The sequence below is a fragment of the Symphodus melops genome, assembly GCF_947650265.1.
Source record: "Symphodus melops genome assembly, chromosome: 7".
Taxonomy (NCBI): domain Eukaryota; kingdom Metazoa; phylum Chordata; class Actinopteri; order Labriformes; family Labridae; genus Symphodus; species Symphodus melops.
Window position 1 is genome coordinate 12,888,677 of NC_136697.1, and position 20,721 is coordinate 12,909,397.

Genomic DNA, 20,721 nt, shown 5'->3' on the forward strand with positions numbered 1-20,721 from the left:
TGCGATAAAGAACTGCGTATTGATTGATTCTTTGGTTGTACAAATGAAATCGTTAGGAAACCCGGATCGCTGCTCCTACGTCACCCTTCTGACATCAGCACTCGGCTTAAATACCCGCAGAAGCGAGCAGTATCAACAAAAGCAGGCAAACCTTCATGTGGGAACACCGCGAGCTGAACACTAATGGAAACTGAACAGAAGATCTCTCCCATATACGGCACTTTTTATGCTGCTATTTAGTTTTCTTCTGTCCAGAGCGAGATATCTAAAGATCATAGAAAGTTCTCCCATCTCAACCATTGTGCATTGCTGGTATTATGATAAACGATACTGTTGCGTTTGGAGAACTGGACACGAATGTTTCTGACCCACTGCCGTCTCTCTCTGTCAACCAGAACAACAGCGCGTTCCCTGCCCTCAAGCTCGAGTCCAAGTCTCTGGTCACCTCAGCCACTATGTTCGCTGTGGGAGTCTTAGGAAACCTCATCGCCATTATTGTACTGCGTATCTCCAAGAGGGAACAAAAGGAAACCACTTTCTACACTCTGGTGTGCGGGATGGCAATCACGGATCTGTTGGGAACGTGCTTCACCAGCCCTGTGGTGATAGCCACATACGTTGCCAGTCGCTGGCCGGGAGGAGCGCTGCTCTGCCACTTCTTCTCCTTCTCCATGCTCTTCTTTGGCTCAGCCGGGATGTCCATCCTGTGCGCCATGGCTGTGGAACGATATTTGGCCATAAACCATGCGTATTTCTACTCTCAGCACATAGACAGGACGATGGCGCGATTTGCGCTCCTGGTCACCTACTTGGCCAACATCGTGCTGTGCATTATGCCTAGTTTTGGTTTCGGACAACATGTCAGGCATTTTCCAGGGACATGGTGCTTTCTAGACTGGAGGGCAGTTGACCCGCTCGGTGCCTGCTACTCCTTCCTGTATGGAGGCGTGATGCTGCTGCTGATCGCAGTGACAGTTTTGTGTAACGTGGCGGTGTGCAAGTCCCTGGTAGGGATGAACCAGACGACGGGGATAGTAAGGACAGAGTTGTGTGAGCAGGGAGGATCACGGCGCCGGTTCCCAAGGCTGCCCTCCGTCACCTCAGCAGCGGAGATCCAAATGTTCTGGCTTCTGATCTTCATGACCATCGTTTTCCTGGTCTGCTCAATTCCTTTGGTGGTAAGAACTGTACACTTACTTGTTTTTGTCATTTGTGTCTGTTTGTATGCGCGCGCATGAGGCTTTCCAAATACTTATCGTAATTGGTGTCGATGTATCTGTCATAAAATGTTTAAAATGTGTTATTATGTATCTTTGGTGGGCTAGGTACGGATCTTCGTGAACCAGCTTTATGGCCCCACTGTTATATCCGCTGGAGGAAAGCCAGACTATAGGAGCGACCTGTTGGCGATCCGCTTCGCTTCATTCAACCCGATCTTGGATCCCTGGGTGTATATTTTGTGCAGAAAGAATCTGTTGCTGAAGGGCTGTGAGAGGCTAAAAAGGACGGTGGCCTGTTTTAAAGGCGGCAGGGAAGACAACATTGGCTGGGTAGGAGACCAACATTCCCCTCCGTCTTTGAACAGCAATGACACCAGTTACGCGTCAATACGCACAGCAGGGTACAGGAACGACGTGGAGCACCGTGTGACCATCAGGCACCAGACTTTTACAGACTTCGCTATGAGGCAGGCGTGGGAATACGATACAGCCCGTGCCAACTTTCACCCGTTTAGCGTCGAGTCGACCGCGATTCTCGCCTGTGAGGAGGATATAACAGCTGAGTCTAAAGAGGAGGTGGCAACCAGGTCGTCTCCGCGCGGTGTAACGACGCCACTCTCTGCTCACGTGAGAGTGGACATTGTCACCTGCACGTTCAGCACACCGAGCTCGTGCCAGTCAGCGAAATGCCTCTGACAGACCTGTCATGTCTGCCAATCACTTGAAAAAAAAAATGTATCTTTGTCCTGCAGCTGCTTTAAATGCACAACGAATGTGTACTTTATAATGTATCTTTGTGAGGAAGCAACGCTACCAGGTGGTAAACTCCACTCTAGATGTTTTTGTCCCTTCAGAGAGTTAGAATCAAACGCAGAGCCTTTTTGAAATGAATGGAAACTTCAGCAACACGAGCATCTCTGCTCTGGGTCAGAAGTGAATGTGAAGGAAAACCTGCTGCAGAGGATTCACAATTGAAGTCAGGCCACAAAAATTCAACGGTTTGCAACGGGAGCACAATAGATGATTCTGACAGGTCATCAAATAACCCCGTTTTGTCACAGCCTTTTGCCATCTAAGTTGAGCGCATGAGCTATCCTTTTGCGCACCCCTGGTACAGACGCACACTCGTGTTTTTCTCTTGTCCTTAATGTACTGAACCTCAGTTTGGTTTCGCTTAGGCAACAAGTGAATGATTGATGTTAAAAACAACAGTTACAACAATGTAGTTGGTTTACTTTTTATATCATGTTTAGTCTTAATTGTCTTCATTTTGAAATTGAGTCTGTTTTAAATATTTGACTCCTGCTGATTTGACCAATTGTTGTCGCTGTTCTACTAGCGTCTAATGCTGAATGTATTTGCTGTTTGCTTACTTGAATGCTCGTTGCGTCAAGAAAAGACGCTGAAGGGAACATCGTCGAGATGGAGGGCCGTGACAAAGCCCTTTGAAAGAGAACAGACGATAAACTCATTTGTTCTGGACCAATATTTCTGCTCATTGGATGAAGTCTATATGCACAATTTTCAACCAAATTCAAACAGAATAAACTTATACCCCATGGGTACAAATACTTCCTCTGACTTAATCAGAGTTTGATGCACTGCGTGGATCATACAGTATGTGATATTTGAAAAAGTTTGCGTATTGGCCTAGTATTGTTGTTACACTTTATTAAACTGTTAAGGCTGTTACTTCACTCTGTGCTATTTAAATGTGTTGCAGGGAAAACTGAATGTAGACCTTTGAGACATCTCCAGTTTTGTTGTACATTTCATATTTAACACAATGTTTCATTACTGTTGACGAACTGTGGTATTTTGCTAAATACAAATCAATAAAAAGCTACAAAGAAAGATACACACTGCGGAGTTTGATCTGTTATAATGGTTTAAATGGAATCAATTATATTCTCACTTGAACCGACAGGTGGCAGGAGGGTGACAATATTTTCAGTTCAAACTGAGGACAACAGGTTTACATTTTAGTGTTCACTCTAAAACCAGCAGGTGGCGCTATAACATAAAAAGTCTTGTTAAAACCTAACTTGGAAAACCAAGTGTTGCTGTTCCCTTTTATAGTCAAACTATTATGGAGGTCATATTCAGAAAACTTGTGATGTAATCATTAAACAGTGATAACAAGACATATTAAAAAGCTTTATTCCTTTGGAGGATTATGCCATACAAAAATAAAGTACACTTTATAAAACAATAATATTAACGTGACATACCGGAGAAGCGTAACTGAGTGAAAGTTCCTCACCATATTAAGATGAGAACTAATTTGAGGTCCTGTTCGCTCTGGAACACTGATGCAAAATCAAATATCAACTGTCAAACTCTCTTTTTAACCAAATATACCACATTGATTCAATGCAGGTGGATTTGTTTCTTATTTAATGATAAGCATTTCAAAACAAAATAAAAAAGAATTCAATGCCATAGTGAACTGGATTTTATTTTATAAAATAACTTCAATCATTTCAGAAATGTTTATTGCTTCCAATATTACTCTGAGCAGAATCTGCTGACATGTTGTATGAGATGCTGGATAAATGTAAAAATCTGCATTAAAAAAAGGAAGAAATGTACATACTGCATATAAGCAGATGTAGCTGTCAACATGCAATCTGAGTCTTTGTAATAAATAGATGTTTATCCACAATATGGAGTTAATAAAAACAGCTCTCATATCAAGCTATAATAAATAAATAATTTATCAGAAATAAATATATTTTACTTTGACACAGTAATACATGAAGATGCATGGCATCCATTTGGCTGAGTTCATCTGAACATAGAAACAATGTAATGCCTGTTTTTATGTGACATAAATGGTATTGCTTTATGAGGTTTTGGCTTCACTGTCAGTGTCAGTCCTAGTGTTGTGTCTTTTCTTTATACATTTGAGTTTTAGCCTTGAGGACTTGCTCATTAAAACTCAAACATGTCCATTCAGTCTCTTTAATGTCAGCCAACTGGTGTGGAGGTTCCCCCATTAGTTAACAGCTATTCAGTTAAAAAACATTATCTCTTTGAAGAAACAACAATAAATCTAGACTGTTAACCTGATGAGTTCCCTTCAGGCTTTGATTTTGACCTCCTTCGTCCAGCGGCATCCAGACCTCTCCACCCTCAAAAGGAAATATACAGAGGCTCTTTTACTTCCTTGGCTGTGTTTGTGTGACAGCGCCCCCCTCTGACCATCCTCACACTGAGCCTCTTGATTCATCTCTGTTCAGGACATGCAACACATCTCCTCCTTGTTGTGGTTTCATCCTTTCTTTTAGCCCATACACATGCAGCTGGCAGCAGATAATGACTGGATGGTCCTCCAGGTGGTCTGAGCGTCCATGAATGAAACAGGTTCATACCGATCAGGCCGGCAACACGGGTGGTTGCTGACCTTACGAGCAGTGCGCCGTGGTAGTGACCCGTTTTCGAGCAGCGCCTTCAGAGCGAGGTCGTAGTTTGTTCTTGAGGACTGACAGGAGCCGACACAGAACTTAAAGAGGACAATCTCATCAGAGTCAAATCCCAAACCGAGGTCCCGAACCCTCATCTCTCTCTTTTCCACACGGCAGTCCCTGCTGCTCTGCTTCGGCTGCCTGTTTTTACCGCTACCCTTTCTGTCTCTTCTTCCTGTCTCTACCGCTTCCTCCTTTTCTTTCTTCTTCCTCTTCTTCTTTTTTTTTGGTGATCCCTTGGGTTGAGGTTCCGAGGGGTCAGAGGAGCGGGGAGAGCGTCCCACCCAGCGACTACTGGGGTGGTCATCCACCTCATCTATCACAAAGGGGTCTACGAGAGAGGGGAAAGATTGGGTCAAAGTATTACAATGAAATTCAATAACATGCAACATCTCCAGTAAAATCTCAGATTTCACCTCTAAAAATCACATGTACATATATTGTGACTGAAAAACAAAGCAGAGTCCCATCTAGTAATGTCTGGTGAAGCAGACATTACTCGATGAAAATACACTTTCATAAGCGCTTCAGTACCATAAAGAGAATGCCAAGTGGAGTAAGGGTCACTGTCATCTTCCTGCTCCTCGTCCTCTGCCACCTCAGGTAGCGTCACAGGGAACTCACGCTCCTCCTGACCACCCAGCAGGCCCACAGCCCGGCCCGAGTCTGATCCCACACCAGCAGCAGCAGCTTTCATATGAGCTCCTTCTATGAGAGGCAGCAGAGAGAAGAGAACCCACAGCAGCACCTACAGGAGGCAGATACACTACTGTTAGTTTGAGCTTTGTTTCACTGATTATCTTGAATGATCACTTCTTTAATACAGTTGATTAATACAGGGCCATGAAGTATAGGTCATTCCCCTGCATTAATTATTTGGCTCCTTGGTGACTTGGGCTCAAGGGTAAACATGACCAGGACATGACACCAAAAAAGCTGTTAGCAGCTATTGTCTTTGGCAGTTTCTCAGACTGCATATTTATTTAGCATTACCTAAAGTTTTTTTTGGTCTCAACCAGCTTTTTAGGGAAATATCGTTACTTTTACTTGCTTTACTTTTTAAAATAAGGCAGTCTGAATTCTCTACACCATACTGTATGAAGGCTAGATCATCGGAACATCTTATGTAACCTGTTTTAAAGGTTTAGGTCGTTGAATTTATAGTATTTACCTTTGAACATAAGATTTAAGGACTTAAAATGTTTCCTTACGTTTGTATGCGAAGTTAAGCACCTGCTTCATATTCAGCATACATAACTCCCTATTCTGAACAAACAAGCAAGAATGCCTTTCACAAATCATCAACACATCCTTTAAGTGGATTTTTGATGACATTTTATTTTTCTTAAAGGTCTTTAAAGGTAAGGTTCACAGATCTGTCGTCCACTTTAAGATGTTACAAAATAACGATGGCCACCATAAGGAACTGGCTGTTTTTTCATTTGCACTCATGGTGACCTTATTTAATATAACACCACTAATTTGACAAAGTGCATTACAGAATAGAAGCCAAATCAGAAAAGGAGATAATACAAATGAAAGCACATAAAACACTCTTGCCCTTATGCACCTTTAACAGCCGCACTTTGTCTTTAGCCTAGTTCATAGAAAGTGATCTCACTTGCTCTTATGTAATATTTAAATCAAATAACTCTGCTTTCTTTTCTGCACAGGCTCAAGCTCCGTTCATTGGCTAATAGTTCAGCAAAGGCTACCTCAGTGCTGACATAGTTTATGGAAAGCTGATTTGTGAGCCTTGAGGGATATATTACATTAACAATTTATACACACATAACTAATCGTCTGGTTTATAGCCTTTAAAGTGGATATGAAATATGATAAGGCGGGATTATCTGCAGAGACGGTGATTTCATAGGTTAAATAGGAGAAATAAGGAAGAGATAGCGATGGGGAGAAGATAGTAGGGAAAAAGATGGAGGGAGATACATTTTGCACTTTTGGCCACATTTTTATTTTTCACAAACCTTGGCCTTTGCTGACATTACAGAAGCAATCTCGTGTCTATCCTTCCTACAAACTCTCCATCTTGTCCCACCTGGAGAGAAAGAGAATGACAAGAATGTAAGAACGAGAACAAGGCCTCACTATGTCAACTTTCCTCCTCCCAGAACCCCCTTTGAAAAGGGTAACATAAACTGAAGGTACAACATGCGGGTGATATCATGTCTATACATTCACAATTGTCCATTTACTGTAAAAAAAAACAACACAAAAAAACCAAAACAAAGCTCTGTGGGCCCCTGAGCAAGCCAGCATGTCACATAAATCACGTCCTCAATGCACCAGGACACCATGTTTGTTGTTGCTTCAATGTTTGCTGCCAGCTCGTGTGGCCAGTGTTGGCTTGTCAGTTCATACACCCATGCAAACCGCTCAAGTGGAAACAAAAGGCAACATCTGCGATACACTGGTCAAAGGCATTCTTCAGGGTTATTCCTGTGGCAGAGGTACGAGCAGGGTGAAGAAGGCATAGCAAGAGCACTTCGCGGAGGTCCCAGACAAAAACCACAGAGATGGCGGACAGGTGATAAGAGGTGTTATGGAATCAGATGTTTATATATAGTACGTGCAGGGTGGAGGATACTGCTGGCTGCGATGTGGAGCGCCACACAGCCTGAAACATGAGGTCATCAGGTTCTTTTGGAGCACTCCAAGTGTGAATCGCTGCCGAGGTAAAGAATCACACACTTTAGAAGTATTAAGTGAACTTCAACATTCTCTCTTACATCCATTTTTAATAAATGTCATATGTGTACATCCTTTGAGCAACATGAACATCTGTTAGAAATATTAACGTAATCTATCCAACAGTAGTTTCAATATTTTGCTCATCATCTCAGTGGTGGATAAATTGATCAACAGAACCGGGTATGTTCACTCCAGATCTCCAGAATATCTAGTGCTGTGGTTCCAAGCCTTTCTTCCTTGGACCCCTCTACTTGTATCAAAGAAATGTGAACCCCCCCCCCCAAAGGACCCACAAAAGAGAGTGATACGTTGATGTCAAAAATGAACATACATTTTGATATGTTTTAGTGATAAAATGAGAAACAGAACAGGTCTACACAAACGTATTCTTAACAAAAGACTTGTGTCTGAACTACTAATGAGTGTGTTTAGAAAGTGTGCAAAAGGTCCCCAGATTGCAAGAGGGGATAGTGCTACAAAATTTATGAAGGAAGTAAAACACTGATGAAGTGTCTGAAAGAGCTGAAAATAATAAGACCTGCCTTTAACAAATTCCCTGAGCCTTTAAGCACATCTTCAGATATGTTGTTTTTTTTAACCATGATTCCAAACCAATCAAATAATCAAACAATCATTTCAGAAATGTTAAAATAGCCATAGTTCTGTATTTGTGCTTGATAACTAACCTAATCAACAATTGCATGCATAGACTTGTGGGGGGTCTTGATCACTTGAGGGCTTCCAGATAAGTTATCTCGACTATCTCTTATGTCAAGGTTAAAAACCGTAAGTAATCCTGCTTTGCATAGCAGCTTTGCTCAAAGTTCAAAAGGACCGTAAACTCAACGTTACTTGGGCTTCTTTACAAAGAACACACATTGTCACCCCGTGTTGTTTGTATAGTACATTAAAACTTCTGTTGATGGAATAAACTTGTCATGCTTGCGTGCTTATCATCTCCTCAATTCAGAAACCATCTCTGACTTCAATTTTTTTGACCCAACGTCCCGCCCTCATACCTCTTCCTGAATGTAACCACATCTGTCATCTCTAGGATGCTTTGTTTAACCTTGGCACTGAACTAAAGCATATCTGAACGCCCATAGTAATGCATTTGAGTGTGTACTGTTCCTACATTTGAAGATCTCACAGATTAGAGCACAGTGTTTATTTAGAAGTCAAAAACAATCACAGCAGTTCCTCCTGTGCAATGAGAAAAAGGGGTTAAGGGAAAGCAAAGTTACAGACAGTGAGGGGTGAAAGAGTCAAAGATCATAATTCAGCCTAAGAAACAGAGAGCACACCACCGCTGCAACGTAAAACCTAACTGTGTCGACTCCTCAGCCCTTTGACTCTCTCCATCTCTGAGCTGATTTAAAACCTATCAGCACTGTGAGGCGGGACAGAGGGCTACAGATCCTCAGGAGAGGTGCCACTCTGGGTCCTTAATGCCACAGCTGGGAGTGTTTAGCTTCTTTTAGATCAGCAATCTGGGAGTCTACACGGGCCTGTCTGCTGGTTCATTTCATCCCAGCTCTCTGGAGCTGTTTACAGCCTGAGGCCTGCATCATTTCTCCAGGATGAAGTGGGTGGGAGAGGCCAGGAGGAAGAGAAGAGCAGGACAGGGGTCCTTGAAGAGCTCCAGACTGACACTAGCCTACTGATGTGTGTGTGTCTGTGTGTGTGTATGTGTTTGTGTTCAGTTTCAGATCCACCAGTGCATGATCTATGTGCATGTTTAGAAAGCTGGACATGTGTTTCTTCCTTGTTTTGGATGATTAAAGTGTTTGGTTTGTCCATCAGCTGTATGTCTGCTAATTGGAGAGCCGACTTCTTGTCACCTTCCATTTGTGTTGTTGCTCCTTCTCGCTGATGTTGTTGTTCACAGTTATTTAAGTGGATAAACTCTCCTGAAACAAGTACAACCAATGTAACCAATAAAAAAAAGAGTCTGCCACTTTCTCCACAGTTTATTAGACTATTGTAAACTGCTATTACAAATATGGAATAAGTGCTTTGAGAGAGTGGATGGGAATGTTTTGCAGGGGGATTTTTATGAGGTGGAACAGCAAAGTTGAAAACATGGTCCAGAGGAGTTCAGAGTAGGCCCTAATATATGCAGTGAGCAGCACCTTTCACCAAAACATCGATATTAGGGCCTTTTTTTCATCATTACAATTTCTCAACCATTGTCTCACAGCCAACTTCAGATATCTTACTTGTAAATAAAGCACATGTCCACTAAATGAATGGTCAGTAAGTAAACGGTCATAGCTAACTATCCCTGTTTATCAGAGTAACAGTAATCGTCTGTGCTTTTCCCTGGGCTTCACTTGGTGTGGTTAGCTTAAACACTTTTTAATGTCATTTCAGAACATTGACTTTATCAAGCTATCTCTAAAAAAATGTTGAAGTCAAATTTCTAGCTGGAAAGTTGGCCTCAGTTTTATTTAGTAATATAAACCCTTTCTTCTACGTAAGCGTACTGCCTAATGACATACATTTAAGGATTTATAGCATGTTAAAATGATAAAATAGAAATCGGGGAGGGGGGAAATAGATAGGATACTTCATTGATCCAGAGGGAAATTCAAGTTATCCTTGCTTTAGCTTATTTTTTCACTTTTTCCATTTTTTTCCCAGTAAAATGTGTTTGCAGCCAACACAGTATAAATAGTGGAGTTTTTCAAAACAGTGAAAAAACTGTCTATTTACAATCGTACGTTACATGCTAAAAGCTAACTGGTCAAACTCAGCAGGGGGAAAGTAATTGCTCTTTAATGGGATTAATGACTTGGTTGAGACAAAACCATATTTTTGATGTATATCATGTAACATTGCTCATTAAACTCACTTATTACTTCTTCTGTAGGCTAAAACAATGCAGAAGAAGAAACAAGAGGGCTCAGCCAAAGGACATCACAGTTAAGCTTTAAAACATTTGTTACATATTGTCTTAGAGAATTCAGACACCAAACACTTATTTTTTTAGCTTCATTGTTTGACCTTCTAGAAAAGGCATTATGCAAATGTATTACTTCCAGTGATGCGATTCAGTTTTGTATTATTATACATTTTCATAATTTTACTAAGAAGAAACTTACTGTGTTTCTGATCAGGGGTCTTGGTTCCTACTGTATCCCATTACATCCTCAGACCTGTGCTCTGCCCATAGAGCCTCTATAAACCTCTCACCCTGGAAAAAAAAAGAAATCTCAAAGCTCTCCTGTGGTGCCTCCCTCTAAAAGGCCAATCCTCTCTGATAATGACCTCCTATTAGAGAGACACACTGTTCTCTGCTGTGTGCGCACATGCACGTACGTGAAATGTTCTGACCTCCAGCTTTAACCTGTCACTACTGGAGTGCCTGATTGCAGGAGCGAGGAGAAAAACAAGAGTACAGTAAATCACTGCTGGCTCAATAAAAGACACCTGCAGTGTAAGAGGAGATGCAGGAGGGAGAAGCAGATCACCAGGAGAGCCGTCTGATCACTACCAGACACTAAGAAATCTGTGGAGGTCCAACAAAACGTAGCATGTTGATATCTGCCATGCTTACATGTGCCTCAAAGCCTTGCATATATGCAGTGTGAAAACTTGTTTTGTTAATATAACTTGAAGCATTTCGTTGATGGAGTTATAAGACTTTTTATGTGGGACGTATATAGAAATGTAATACAACATTTATAGACATTAATATAATGACCAGGAGTCCTGTTTTTGCTTTTTCATTTGTCCTGATCCATCAAGATGAGAAAAAATGTATTTCTCTCTTGTGAAAGGTGCTCTGTACCCCTTTCAGACTAAAATAATGTCCCTCTTCAGCAGTTTAGCAACAGCATGCAAGCTGCAAAGTCAAAGGAGAAAAAAGGAAGAGCAGGAAGATTGATAGAGAGAAATAGACAAAGAAAAATCATTTGATAAAAGTAAAGTGATTTAAAAACGGGGCATGGATTATGGTCGAGGTGAAAGAAAATGAGAAAAAAAAGCTAATTGAACTTTTGAATGGGAAAAGAAAAGATAAGGTGAATGAGCGAGGGAATGAAAAAAGTGAAGAAAGAGAGTGCGGAGTGAAGCCCGATCAGTCTGTAATCCCATAATCCCTGGCAGGCAGGCAGGATGTAATTGCTCGTTAGTGCCAGTTTCCACTCTGAGGCCTGTCACTGCTGGAAAACCGCAAAGCGCCGGCAAAATGAGAAACAGATAGCAGGTCCCATGCCTGGGTTCAGATGGGGAGGCCCCCCTTAACTCAAGCTACCCCAAAACACACACACATGTGCACACACTGACACATGTTGTTCTGTCCGTCGCTACTTTTTCTTGTAATCCTTTTATTGCCACAAAAACACCTGATAAAGTTAATTTTGCACACAGTTTCTGGACACACACACTGGTGAACACACACATGCAGGGGCGAGGGTAATTAAAGGTGTGGACACGACACAACCTGGAGGAGGATGGTGAAGAGAGGATTGAATGAGTATGACCTCACTCCTCTCGGTGTTTCTCCCACCAGGAAGTTTTATTAACCGGCTGACAACATCTGAGCCTGGAGGTGTCTGAGATTCTAACAGGCCAGAAAGAGACAGGATATCAAGAGAGAAACATTCAGGGAGGGAAACTCTATCTGACTGTGTATTACATATTCAGGGCTTCGCTTGGCTCCATTAAAATATTTTAAAACAACCAGGCCAATGCAGAAAACAGACACGTCACCTTTTCATTTAGTACAGACTTTTATGAACAATATAGTGACCTTGGTAAACCCTTATCTTGTAGGCATTTACTTTGCCCAACATGACATATTCACAAATAAAACAAAAAGACTCTCCTGTCAGCTTCCAGTCTGTCTTTGACAGACACATTTTGGAAATTAAAATTGACTGGAAATCCTCAGTTCATCTTCAGTTTGATCAATGAGACTAAAATAAACTCTGTGAGTCACAACCAATCAGAGCAACAAAATGAAGAAGCTATGTACTTCAAGGCAAGTCACAACAATCATTTAAACTTCTAGTTCAAGTTAGTTATCAGATGGTTGATAGAAGATATAGTTGCAAACGCCAAAATATTTGCAGAAAAAAAAACTACACCTTAGTTAATAACTGTTAAAAAGTATTAACTATTGGTGGCAGCCATCTTTTTTTGCTTCATGGGTGTTAAAAAGGGGGTCTCTTTCAGCAAATAGGACAAGGTAAACAATCATTTTTCATGCCATTCTCTGACTCTATTGACTAAATGACTTAAGTTTATGTGGAAAAACTAAAGTGTGACCCTGCTTCTACTGTCACTGCTTGTTTTATACCCTTCAGGTTGTTGTTTTGGTTTTATCACCATGTCACTGTTTAAGTTCATTTCACCAATTTGTCAGAAGACCAAAAGAAAAATCTATCAATCTGTATTCATATCACAACGGTTCCCGACAAATGCTACCTTAAGACACTTTACAAAAAGGTCGAGTTTAGTCAACCCTTTTCAAACTCAACATTAACACTGGAAACATTTAGCTCAGTAAGTGAATAGGAAGATCATTCTTTTAGCAGACAGAAACCTTTAAAGTGTATTTTTACACTGATGTTCAGCTTGTTCAGGAGTAACAGAAGGAGAGTGTGAACTGCCTGTAGTGTTTTACAGCACAGCCTGGACCCATTCAAAAGAAGCTATTAGAGGAGAACTTATTGATCGCCTTGTGATAAATCTAAGTGATTAGTGATTTACTCCACTAAACTGCAGCTTTCTTTTCATGCCAAAGAGCAGAGCTGCAAAGGAGACGTGTCTAATGGTTGTTCAGTGGGATGAATGAAACACTTTCAGTGCAGAAAAAAGTGTTTGAAGTGTAACACTTCTGGATTAACGCCCTCACACTTGCAGGTTAGGGTTGCCAAAAGTGCCGTGGAAAGTTACTGCAGGTCACCAAAGCAGCGGGATCAGCAGGTCACATAAGCTCAATAAAGTGCACGTTTCCATGGGGTGTAAAAATGTTGTCTGTGACCAGAACATTAACCCTGAACTGCAACCCTGATGGCTCTATTATGACAAACAGAAAGAGAGGGAAAGAGCTATTATTACCTCTGCTAGTAAAGACACCTGGGTCTGCTAAAGGACCCACATGCTCACTCTGATGCATTGTATCTGTTATACTGATGTATTACGTAAAGATATGGTGTAACAAGCTCAACAAAATAACAGTTTATTCAGCAATGTTTATGAATATACAGTATGTTGAATAAGACACTCGGATAGACACTCCCTCGAGCTGGTTCCAGATATGCAAATCAAAACCCTGCTTTATGTGTAAACACATTTCTGCTCTGCTACATGCCACACTAATCACTACCTGTTTGATCAATCCAACATAGACGTAGGATGTTCATGTTAATGGTAGGTACTCGGTTCCTGTCAGGCCCTCATGCCTGCTGCATCATTTGGCTTTAAATCAGTCCATTAATAACACGTAATTAAGACATTTATTGGTTTTGTGACATTGTCCTCCTCTCCACAAGAAACCATAAAGACCAGTCTATCATACATGCAAAGAATAATAAAGAAATACAAGTGGGTCATCTGTCAGAAATGAAATCTTAGAACAACTTCAGGCAGCCGGTCTCTTGTTTCTTTACGTTGCTCATCTTTCTCATGAACATGACAAGAAAAACAATCTGCTCAAATAAAAAAACTCTTAGAAAGAGAAAAACGTCTCTTACGTAGGACTACATCTATCAGTACCATTTTGAGATCTGCTTTAAAGCTCGTGTGCCAATGGCCGACAGCTCCTTATCAGCACTACATTTTCCAATCTCTCTCTCTTCCCCTGATTTCCTACTGTATCCCCTTTTCTGTTTGTTATAATAATTATCTCGCCAATCTGCAGTTGTATCTGATTCAATTTAGGATATTTGTGAATTTGTTTTGGACCCAAACTTTACTGTTTTGCATTAGCCTAATTTTCAGACTGATATGGCTGTTTTCAGAAGGCTCTGATTTGTGCACCTCTTGCTCAGCACCAAACAGCAGACAGAGGAAATTAGCTGGTGACACTCCTGAAGCATGTAGCAGCTAATGAGTGATACTTCCCTCTTGGCATTTTGGAGACTAAAACAGCGCTAAAGGCAGAGTCAATATTAGACTGACATTTCCCATGTAGACAGAAAGAGCATAAATCAAATACTGATGTTCCACTGCATCTGCAGGGAGAGTATATTTTTTAAACATTTCCACAACAACTATGTCAGAGTTGCGTAAAGTAAATAAACAAGAACAATCCTGTATTAGTGTCTCACTTTTAAGAAATGTCTCAGCTTTTATCAATATGAACGATTAATTAAACCTAAAAAAAACCCAACACAAACTTTATTAAACCATGATGATCATGTCCTACTGAAACACAAAACTGTCTCAGAGACATTTTTGAGTACAGAAAAAACGTGAAACGAACCTGCTGTAAGATTTTCCACATCAGTTGTAACTCCCGCGATGTACAACGGACTCTATGAGATTAAGAGTGCAGGGTCACTGGAAAGTTTTTGCCAATGTTCAGTTAGCACCAATTAGCCACAAAGAAACTCCCAATGCAACAGACGTATACGTGTCTTGTGACCCAATAAGATAAATTAAAGGTAACAAAATCATCCTTCTTGCAGGAAGCATTTCCCATGATCTCTGAGATGAGGACAGCTTCCTGATGCGACACATCTGTCCTCACCGTCTCGCTCCTCTTCACTCTGTCTCTCGCTGAGCCAGTTTCCCCCCTGTCCCTGACCCTAATAACCCAAATTCCTGCCTGATTAAGTTGGTTTTAAAAGGAAGCCACACAGAGAGCGACTGAGTGAGCCTCACCTTAAATGGGAACACATCTTAGCAGCATTGGAGCGATGATCGGAGGGTAGGGTTTCACTTTCCGGTGTTTGTGAGGACGGTGGTGCTTTAAAGGCCGCAGAGAGAACACACGGTAAAACTGGAGATGAACATCTACTACTCGACAACTCGCAGCTTTGTTCTTTCTGTTTTTGCCTATTTCCTCTCAAACAGACCTTAAAAACTCATCTTTTTTACCATTGAGGAAATTTACACACACACACACACACACACACACACACACACACACACACACACACACACACACACACACACACACACACACACACACACACACACACACACACACACACAAACACAAAACCTCTGACTTTAAAACAGAAAAATTCACACTCACCCGCAGAAATCCCCTCTCCCACCATCCACCCACCCCGCGACCTTTCCTTGCTCCCAACCCATGTTGTTATTTCTCCAAATTAAGCCCACACTGAGCCCGAGAGTAGCTCTCAGAAAAGTGGCCATCTGTGACACACACACACACACACACACACACCTACACACACGCACACATTGGTCATTATGAGTGTGTCTTGTGGGTAAACCAGCTCTCTCCAAAGTGTTTCCGTGTCGCCCGCTCGTGCCCCAGACAGACTGGGTTTAATGACCTGGCCTGATAGTTCAAAGCAGCCCCTCAGACGCTGTGATTAATGAATCTGACCCGCTAATTTCAGAAGAATACAGCTTATTGTATCAAAAAAAACAGCTCTCACAGACACAAACATTGCGCTGGGCTACTTAACATTCTTCTGTATTTTGAGAAAAAGTTGTTTTAAAGAGGGAGATTTTACGATTTTACGATAAGGACAGGAGTTTGCTTTACGTTTCATCAGCGGCTTCAAAGTATTAACTGCGCCTTTGTTCTAAATGATTTGAGCTGTTTGAACTCGAAGAAGTCAAAGTACTTCACAACAGCAAAACAATTCAACATCAGAGGCAGAAATAATTCCCCAAGTGTGCTTACACAAAATTGTGCCACGCTATAGAAGCCTGGTTGCAGAAAACAGAAGTAGCATGGGAAGCATTTGTCTGAAGGAATACATCTAACAAATTGAAATTCCTTTTTGTCAGATCATGCCTCCTTCAATTTGCCCTGAAGGAATCACGGTGGTTCTCTGTGTACTCTAAGCACTTCCAGATTGGAGTTGCCCTGTGGCACTTTCAGGTTGCATAATCAATCTCTCTCTCTCTCTCTCTCTCTCTCTCTCCCTCTCTCTCTCTGCAGTGTCTTCATTAGTGAGCATAGTAACATTACACAGTGAGGCTGAGCAGAGCTGACTGCAAGACGCTCATATCCATCTTTAACAGACAGATTCCCACCATACCTGAATTCCATACATACAGAACAAGAGTGAGGATTTTATCAATGAAAACACATATTCATGTTGATTTGTAGGAGTACATCACTTTCTCTTTGTGGGTCCAGGGGGGCTCAACTTTTCTTCTATACAAATAGTGTGGGGGCTCCAATGAATAAAGGTTAGGAAGCTCAGATTATGCTGTAAAACATCAGTGTAGTGTTGAGTGTCCTGGTGCGCAAATGAAGATACAGAGTTGTTGTTTAAAGTCATTCTTGTCATTGTAGCAGTAAATGTTTCTCAACACACTCAGTATTATAGGCTTTTGGCCAATATTTACGTTATGACTCAACATAAGACACTGCTATAAGAATTAAGAGAATAAAGGATGAGACGGGTAGGAACAGCAACTTTTAAGCAGTGTGAGCTAAAAAACAACATCACAGTGAGCAAACGTTGCCGTTCAATGAAAAGACTCAACAAACAACAAATCATCAACACAAGGCTAAGAGAGTCTTTTTGTGACTTAAGCTAATAAATGTCATTGACTTGTTCATTTTTTATCGGTTCATTAATGTTTTTTCCTTATAATTTTTTTATACACATTCCCATGGAAGTGATTTCTTTTCTTTTTTCTAAAATTAATGAAAATGAAAAAGATACAATAATAATAATAATAATAATAATAATACATTTTATTTAATGGCGCCTTTCAAGCCACCCAAGGTTGCCTTATAGGATAAAAGCAACACAGAAGGTTAAAACCAAACATAAAACAAACGACAGACAGGTGTAGTGTCTGGATAACTGGATGATCTTCCAGAGTAACATTTCAGTTTAAGAAGGATTTTCACCCTCAGCATATTTCACAGTAATAAACATAGTATTAATCTCCATAATTGAATGCCAGGTTATTTTAAGTGAAGGTATACAGCTATAAGAGCAGCATCGTCTCCATCTAGATTTATGGGACAACTCGTATGAATATGAGTGGTAAAAGTGAAAATCAATCACTTTTCAAGGATAGGTTAAAACTGACCTTCACTGAGTTTGATGACACAGAACAGCATGAAGAAAGAGTTAAACCCATCACAGCAACAAACAGCATGCTAGCTCTCGTAAAGCCACATGCCAGTTTAAACAAACCAGACCACACATCAGCAGGCTGCTGCTAAAGAGAACACACCCGCCTGCTGTACCTGACCCTTGACAGAACCGCTGACCCTGTGACCTTCGACCAGAGGAAGTGAAAGCTGTGGCGGCGTGACGGGTTAGTGTGAGATGCCTGCAGCAGAGGTAATGCTCTCATGTTCAAACCTGAGAACAAACTGCTGATTTTAGACAACACCGGTAAAGAACAACAAGGTTGTTTCACGACATGTTTTAACACTTTCCAAAGGCATTCAGTGGGGGAAGTCTGCTGGGGATGTGTGGCATGTCTCAGGTGACTCCAAAGCTGGCTCACACACAAACTCATCAAGTACATCAGCTTTGAAATGCTTAAAAAGGATGAGAAAGAAACATTGACTCTTCACGTTGGAGGCCTGTCTAATCATCACATGCACATGATGGAGTGCGTCAGTGGGCCACTGAGTCAGAGAGAAAGAATGAAAGTTCATACACTCATCAGGGTGACACATGAAGTTTTGTTTTGTTTCCATTTTCCAATTAAGGGATCTTGACAAACAGTTTTTGGATAGAAAGTACCACAAATATAAACCAGGCTGGAGAAGTGTGTAAAACTACAAATCAGAAAGTCCTTTACAACACATCAAAATGCCTTAATCTTTAAATCAATATTTCTTCATTTATATAGCAAATCACAAGAAAATGTATTGAAGGACACTTTGTAGTACTAGATTAAGAAACCCATTAATAATCCCTCCAATGATAGAGACCCTTGGCATGCCAATGAAAAGACCTTCCTGCCAACAGGCAGAGAACCCAAGCAGAACCAGACTCATTAAGACATCTTCAGAAACTAGACGGACTGAGTAAGAGTGACAGAGAGACAGAAAAACCTTATCTCTGATCCCAACAGCGATGCTAGAGAAGAGGGATATGGATGCAGCTGTGTGTGTGTGTGTGTGTGTGTGTGTGTGTGTGTGTGTGTGTGTGTGTGTGCGTCCCTCACTTTGATATTTAGATTTGCAGCCCACCACCACTGGAGAGGGTCACACTGGAAGACGTCCTGACCACCACTACTTCCTCCTCATCCATAAGAACACACACACATCATATCCCTGTCACTTTGATTTACATGTTTCCAACATTCACAGTCACCTTCTAGCACCTTGTAAAGACTTCACACAATAAATCAGAAAAATTCACTTCATAAAATCTCAAAGAACAAACACCTCCTCCTAGACAGGGTTTCACCAACACCCCCAATAAACACGAAATTAAATCTCAAACTGGATCCAGGTCACGATGACCCAGAGCACCAGCAGTCAGTGGAGCCTTGAACAGCTGGCAGGTGCGTGCAAGGAAGTTTGGAGCTCAGAAAAGAGCCTCTGATGTGAAAAGAAATCAAACATCAAACAGCTTTTTCAGTGTTGTCACAGCAAACATAAAGACAAGAGGCTGGTCTGCGTACACAGCAACATCACGCATTAGAAGTACATTCACAGCTATTTCTCTAAATGTCTTGGATATTGCGTTGATTGTTTCGTATTTAAAGACATTGTTAAATGTTCTTACCGGCTGTCCTGTGCGCAGTCTGCTCCAAGCGCGCACCGGAGAGGACCAGCGAGTCGCTTCCTTCTCGCCCGGTGCAGATCATGTTTTGGACTATCCATACGCGGCGATGTGACATGTTTTACAGCTCACTGTAACGGCTTGTAAGTGTTTACAGAAAACTGTCTCCACTGAGGCCGAAGCAAACATGAAGAATCCATCTAATGCGGCTCTGCCTCAACGGGAAAGGCGCCTCCTCCTCCTCCTTTTACGCGGCCAAAAACCCTTTTTTTAACTCTGGCGGGTATCCTGTCAGAGTCTCAGCACCTCGGATAACAACACAGGGAAAATGAATACTGTTAAACTACGAACAAATGAATGTATAAAACAGATCCAAAGATTCAGAACTGCATTTAAAGTTTGATTGAACTGGATGAAATTTCCCATTTCCTTCCCCATTAGATTTTTTTTTTTTTAAAACAAATTAAGTCTTTGTTAAATAAAGCATGGTACATGTTTTCATTTAACACATACTGGCATATATAAGTAGGCTGTATTTGTTTGAAAAAAAAAAAAAAGTCCTGAAATAGCTGTAACCCCTCTGGAGAAAAAAATATGACATCTCAAACCTAAGTCAAGTCAAAGGAATGTATATTTTAAGAAAGAATACGAGACCAAACGAGCAGCTAAATTGAGACTTTTGCAGACAGAAAGCTTTCCAGGTCAGGAAAAAAAAACTTTACAGCCGAATGGCGCATGCACCCCAAAGCCTGTCTATAATATAAAACCTAATTGAGCAGAGGTTTGTCTGCTGTAACATAAACACTCCAACACGGTGGACGAGACGGAAAGACACACTCTTGAGTAAAGATGTTTGTCCTTAATTTGCTGCTTGTGCCGTCTCTCTGCTGACTCACATCCTATCAGCGTTAAATGTAATGAAGCCAGTTTTTCAGGCATGACTCCCCTCTGCTTACCTCCAATAACCTGTTCAGTCTTGCCTCCAAACAGCTTGTATAGTTAATGAGTAAATAACTCCGCGGGAAATTTCTCACAACATGTTCCGCGTCTCCCTAAATTGAAGTCAAGGTCGGAACAGAATCACAACGTCCGGGGAGAGACTCTGCGCAGTCCATAACTTAAGGACGACATCACAGGGTAGCCTGGTTTTTCGTCTTCTTTTACTTGTCAGCTTGTCTTTACGGGAATTTGAACGTCAAGTTCTGTCTTAGAAGTACCCAGCTTCGTCGTTTAAAATCTTGCTGTAAGTAATTAGTCCGCGCGTCCTGCCTTTACGCAGCTGTAATCCGCGTCTCCAACAAGCCCTTCTCTCTTTGAGAAACTTTTACTTTGGACTCAGGTATCCAGTTGTCAGAGATTGTGTCGCTCTGGAATCTTCTCAGGTGTCTACTACACAGCTACTAAACAATGTCGACAATGCCCCGCAGGACTGGAGGCTATGCGTAAAACAGCGCGCCG

At 41.4% G+C, this 20,721-nt stretch overlaps 2 protein-coding genes across 2 annotated transcripts; one reads left to right on the top strand and one right to left on the bottom strand.

The window, feature by feature from the left end:
* Positions 1-317: 317 nt before the first annotated feature.
* ptger4c (prostaglandin E receptor 4 (subtype EP4) c) lies at positions 318-2,011 on the top strand (the record flags this gene model as incomplete). Its single annotated transcript, XM_079348985.1, has 2 exons — positions 318-1,178; positions 1,326-2,011. 2 exons carry the CDS (start codon positions 318-320, stop codon positions 1,914-1,916), a joined length of 1,452 nt encoding a protein of 483 aa, XP_079205111.1. The 3' UTR covers positions 1,917-2,011.
* A 1,432-nt stretch (positions 2,012-3,443) lies between these two features.
* Positions 3,444-20,721, bottom strand: LOC306827138 (uncharacterized protein). Its single transcript, XM_079348805.1, has 5 exons — positions 20,220-20,721; positions 19,267-19,569; positions 6,673-6,743; positions 5,222-5,435; positions 3,444-5,018 (listed from the first exon to the last, which is right to left on the bottom strand). Exons 2-5 carry the CDS (start codon positions 19,379-19,381, stop codon positions 4,507-4,509), a joined length of 912 nt encoding a protein of 303 aa, XP_079204931.1. The 5' UTR covers positions 19,382-19,569; positions 20,220-20,721; the 3' UTR covers positions 3,444-4,506.

Coding starts and splice junctions, on each gene's coding strand:
- LOC306827138 (XM_079348805.1), bottom strand. CDS start 19,381: ATGTCACATCGCCGCGTATGGATAGTCCAAAACATGATCTGCACCGGG. Junction 5,436..6,672: donor TAATGTCAGCAAAGGCCAAG/GTTTGTGAAAAA, acceptor TGCCTCCTGTAG/GTGCTGCTGTGGGTTCTCTT. Junction 5,019..5,221: donor CACTTGGCATTCTCTTTATG/GTACTGAAGCGC, acceptor CCTCTCTCGTAG/ACCCCTTTGTGATAGATGAG.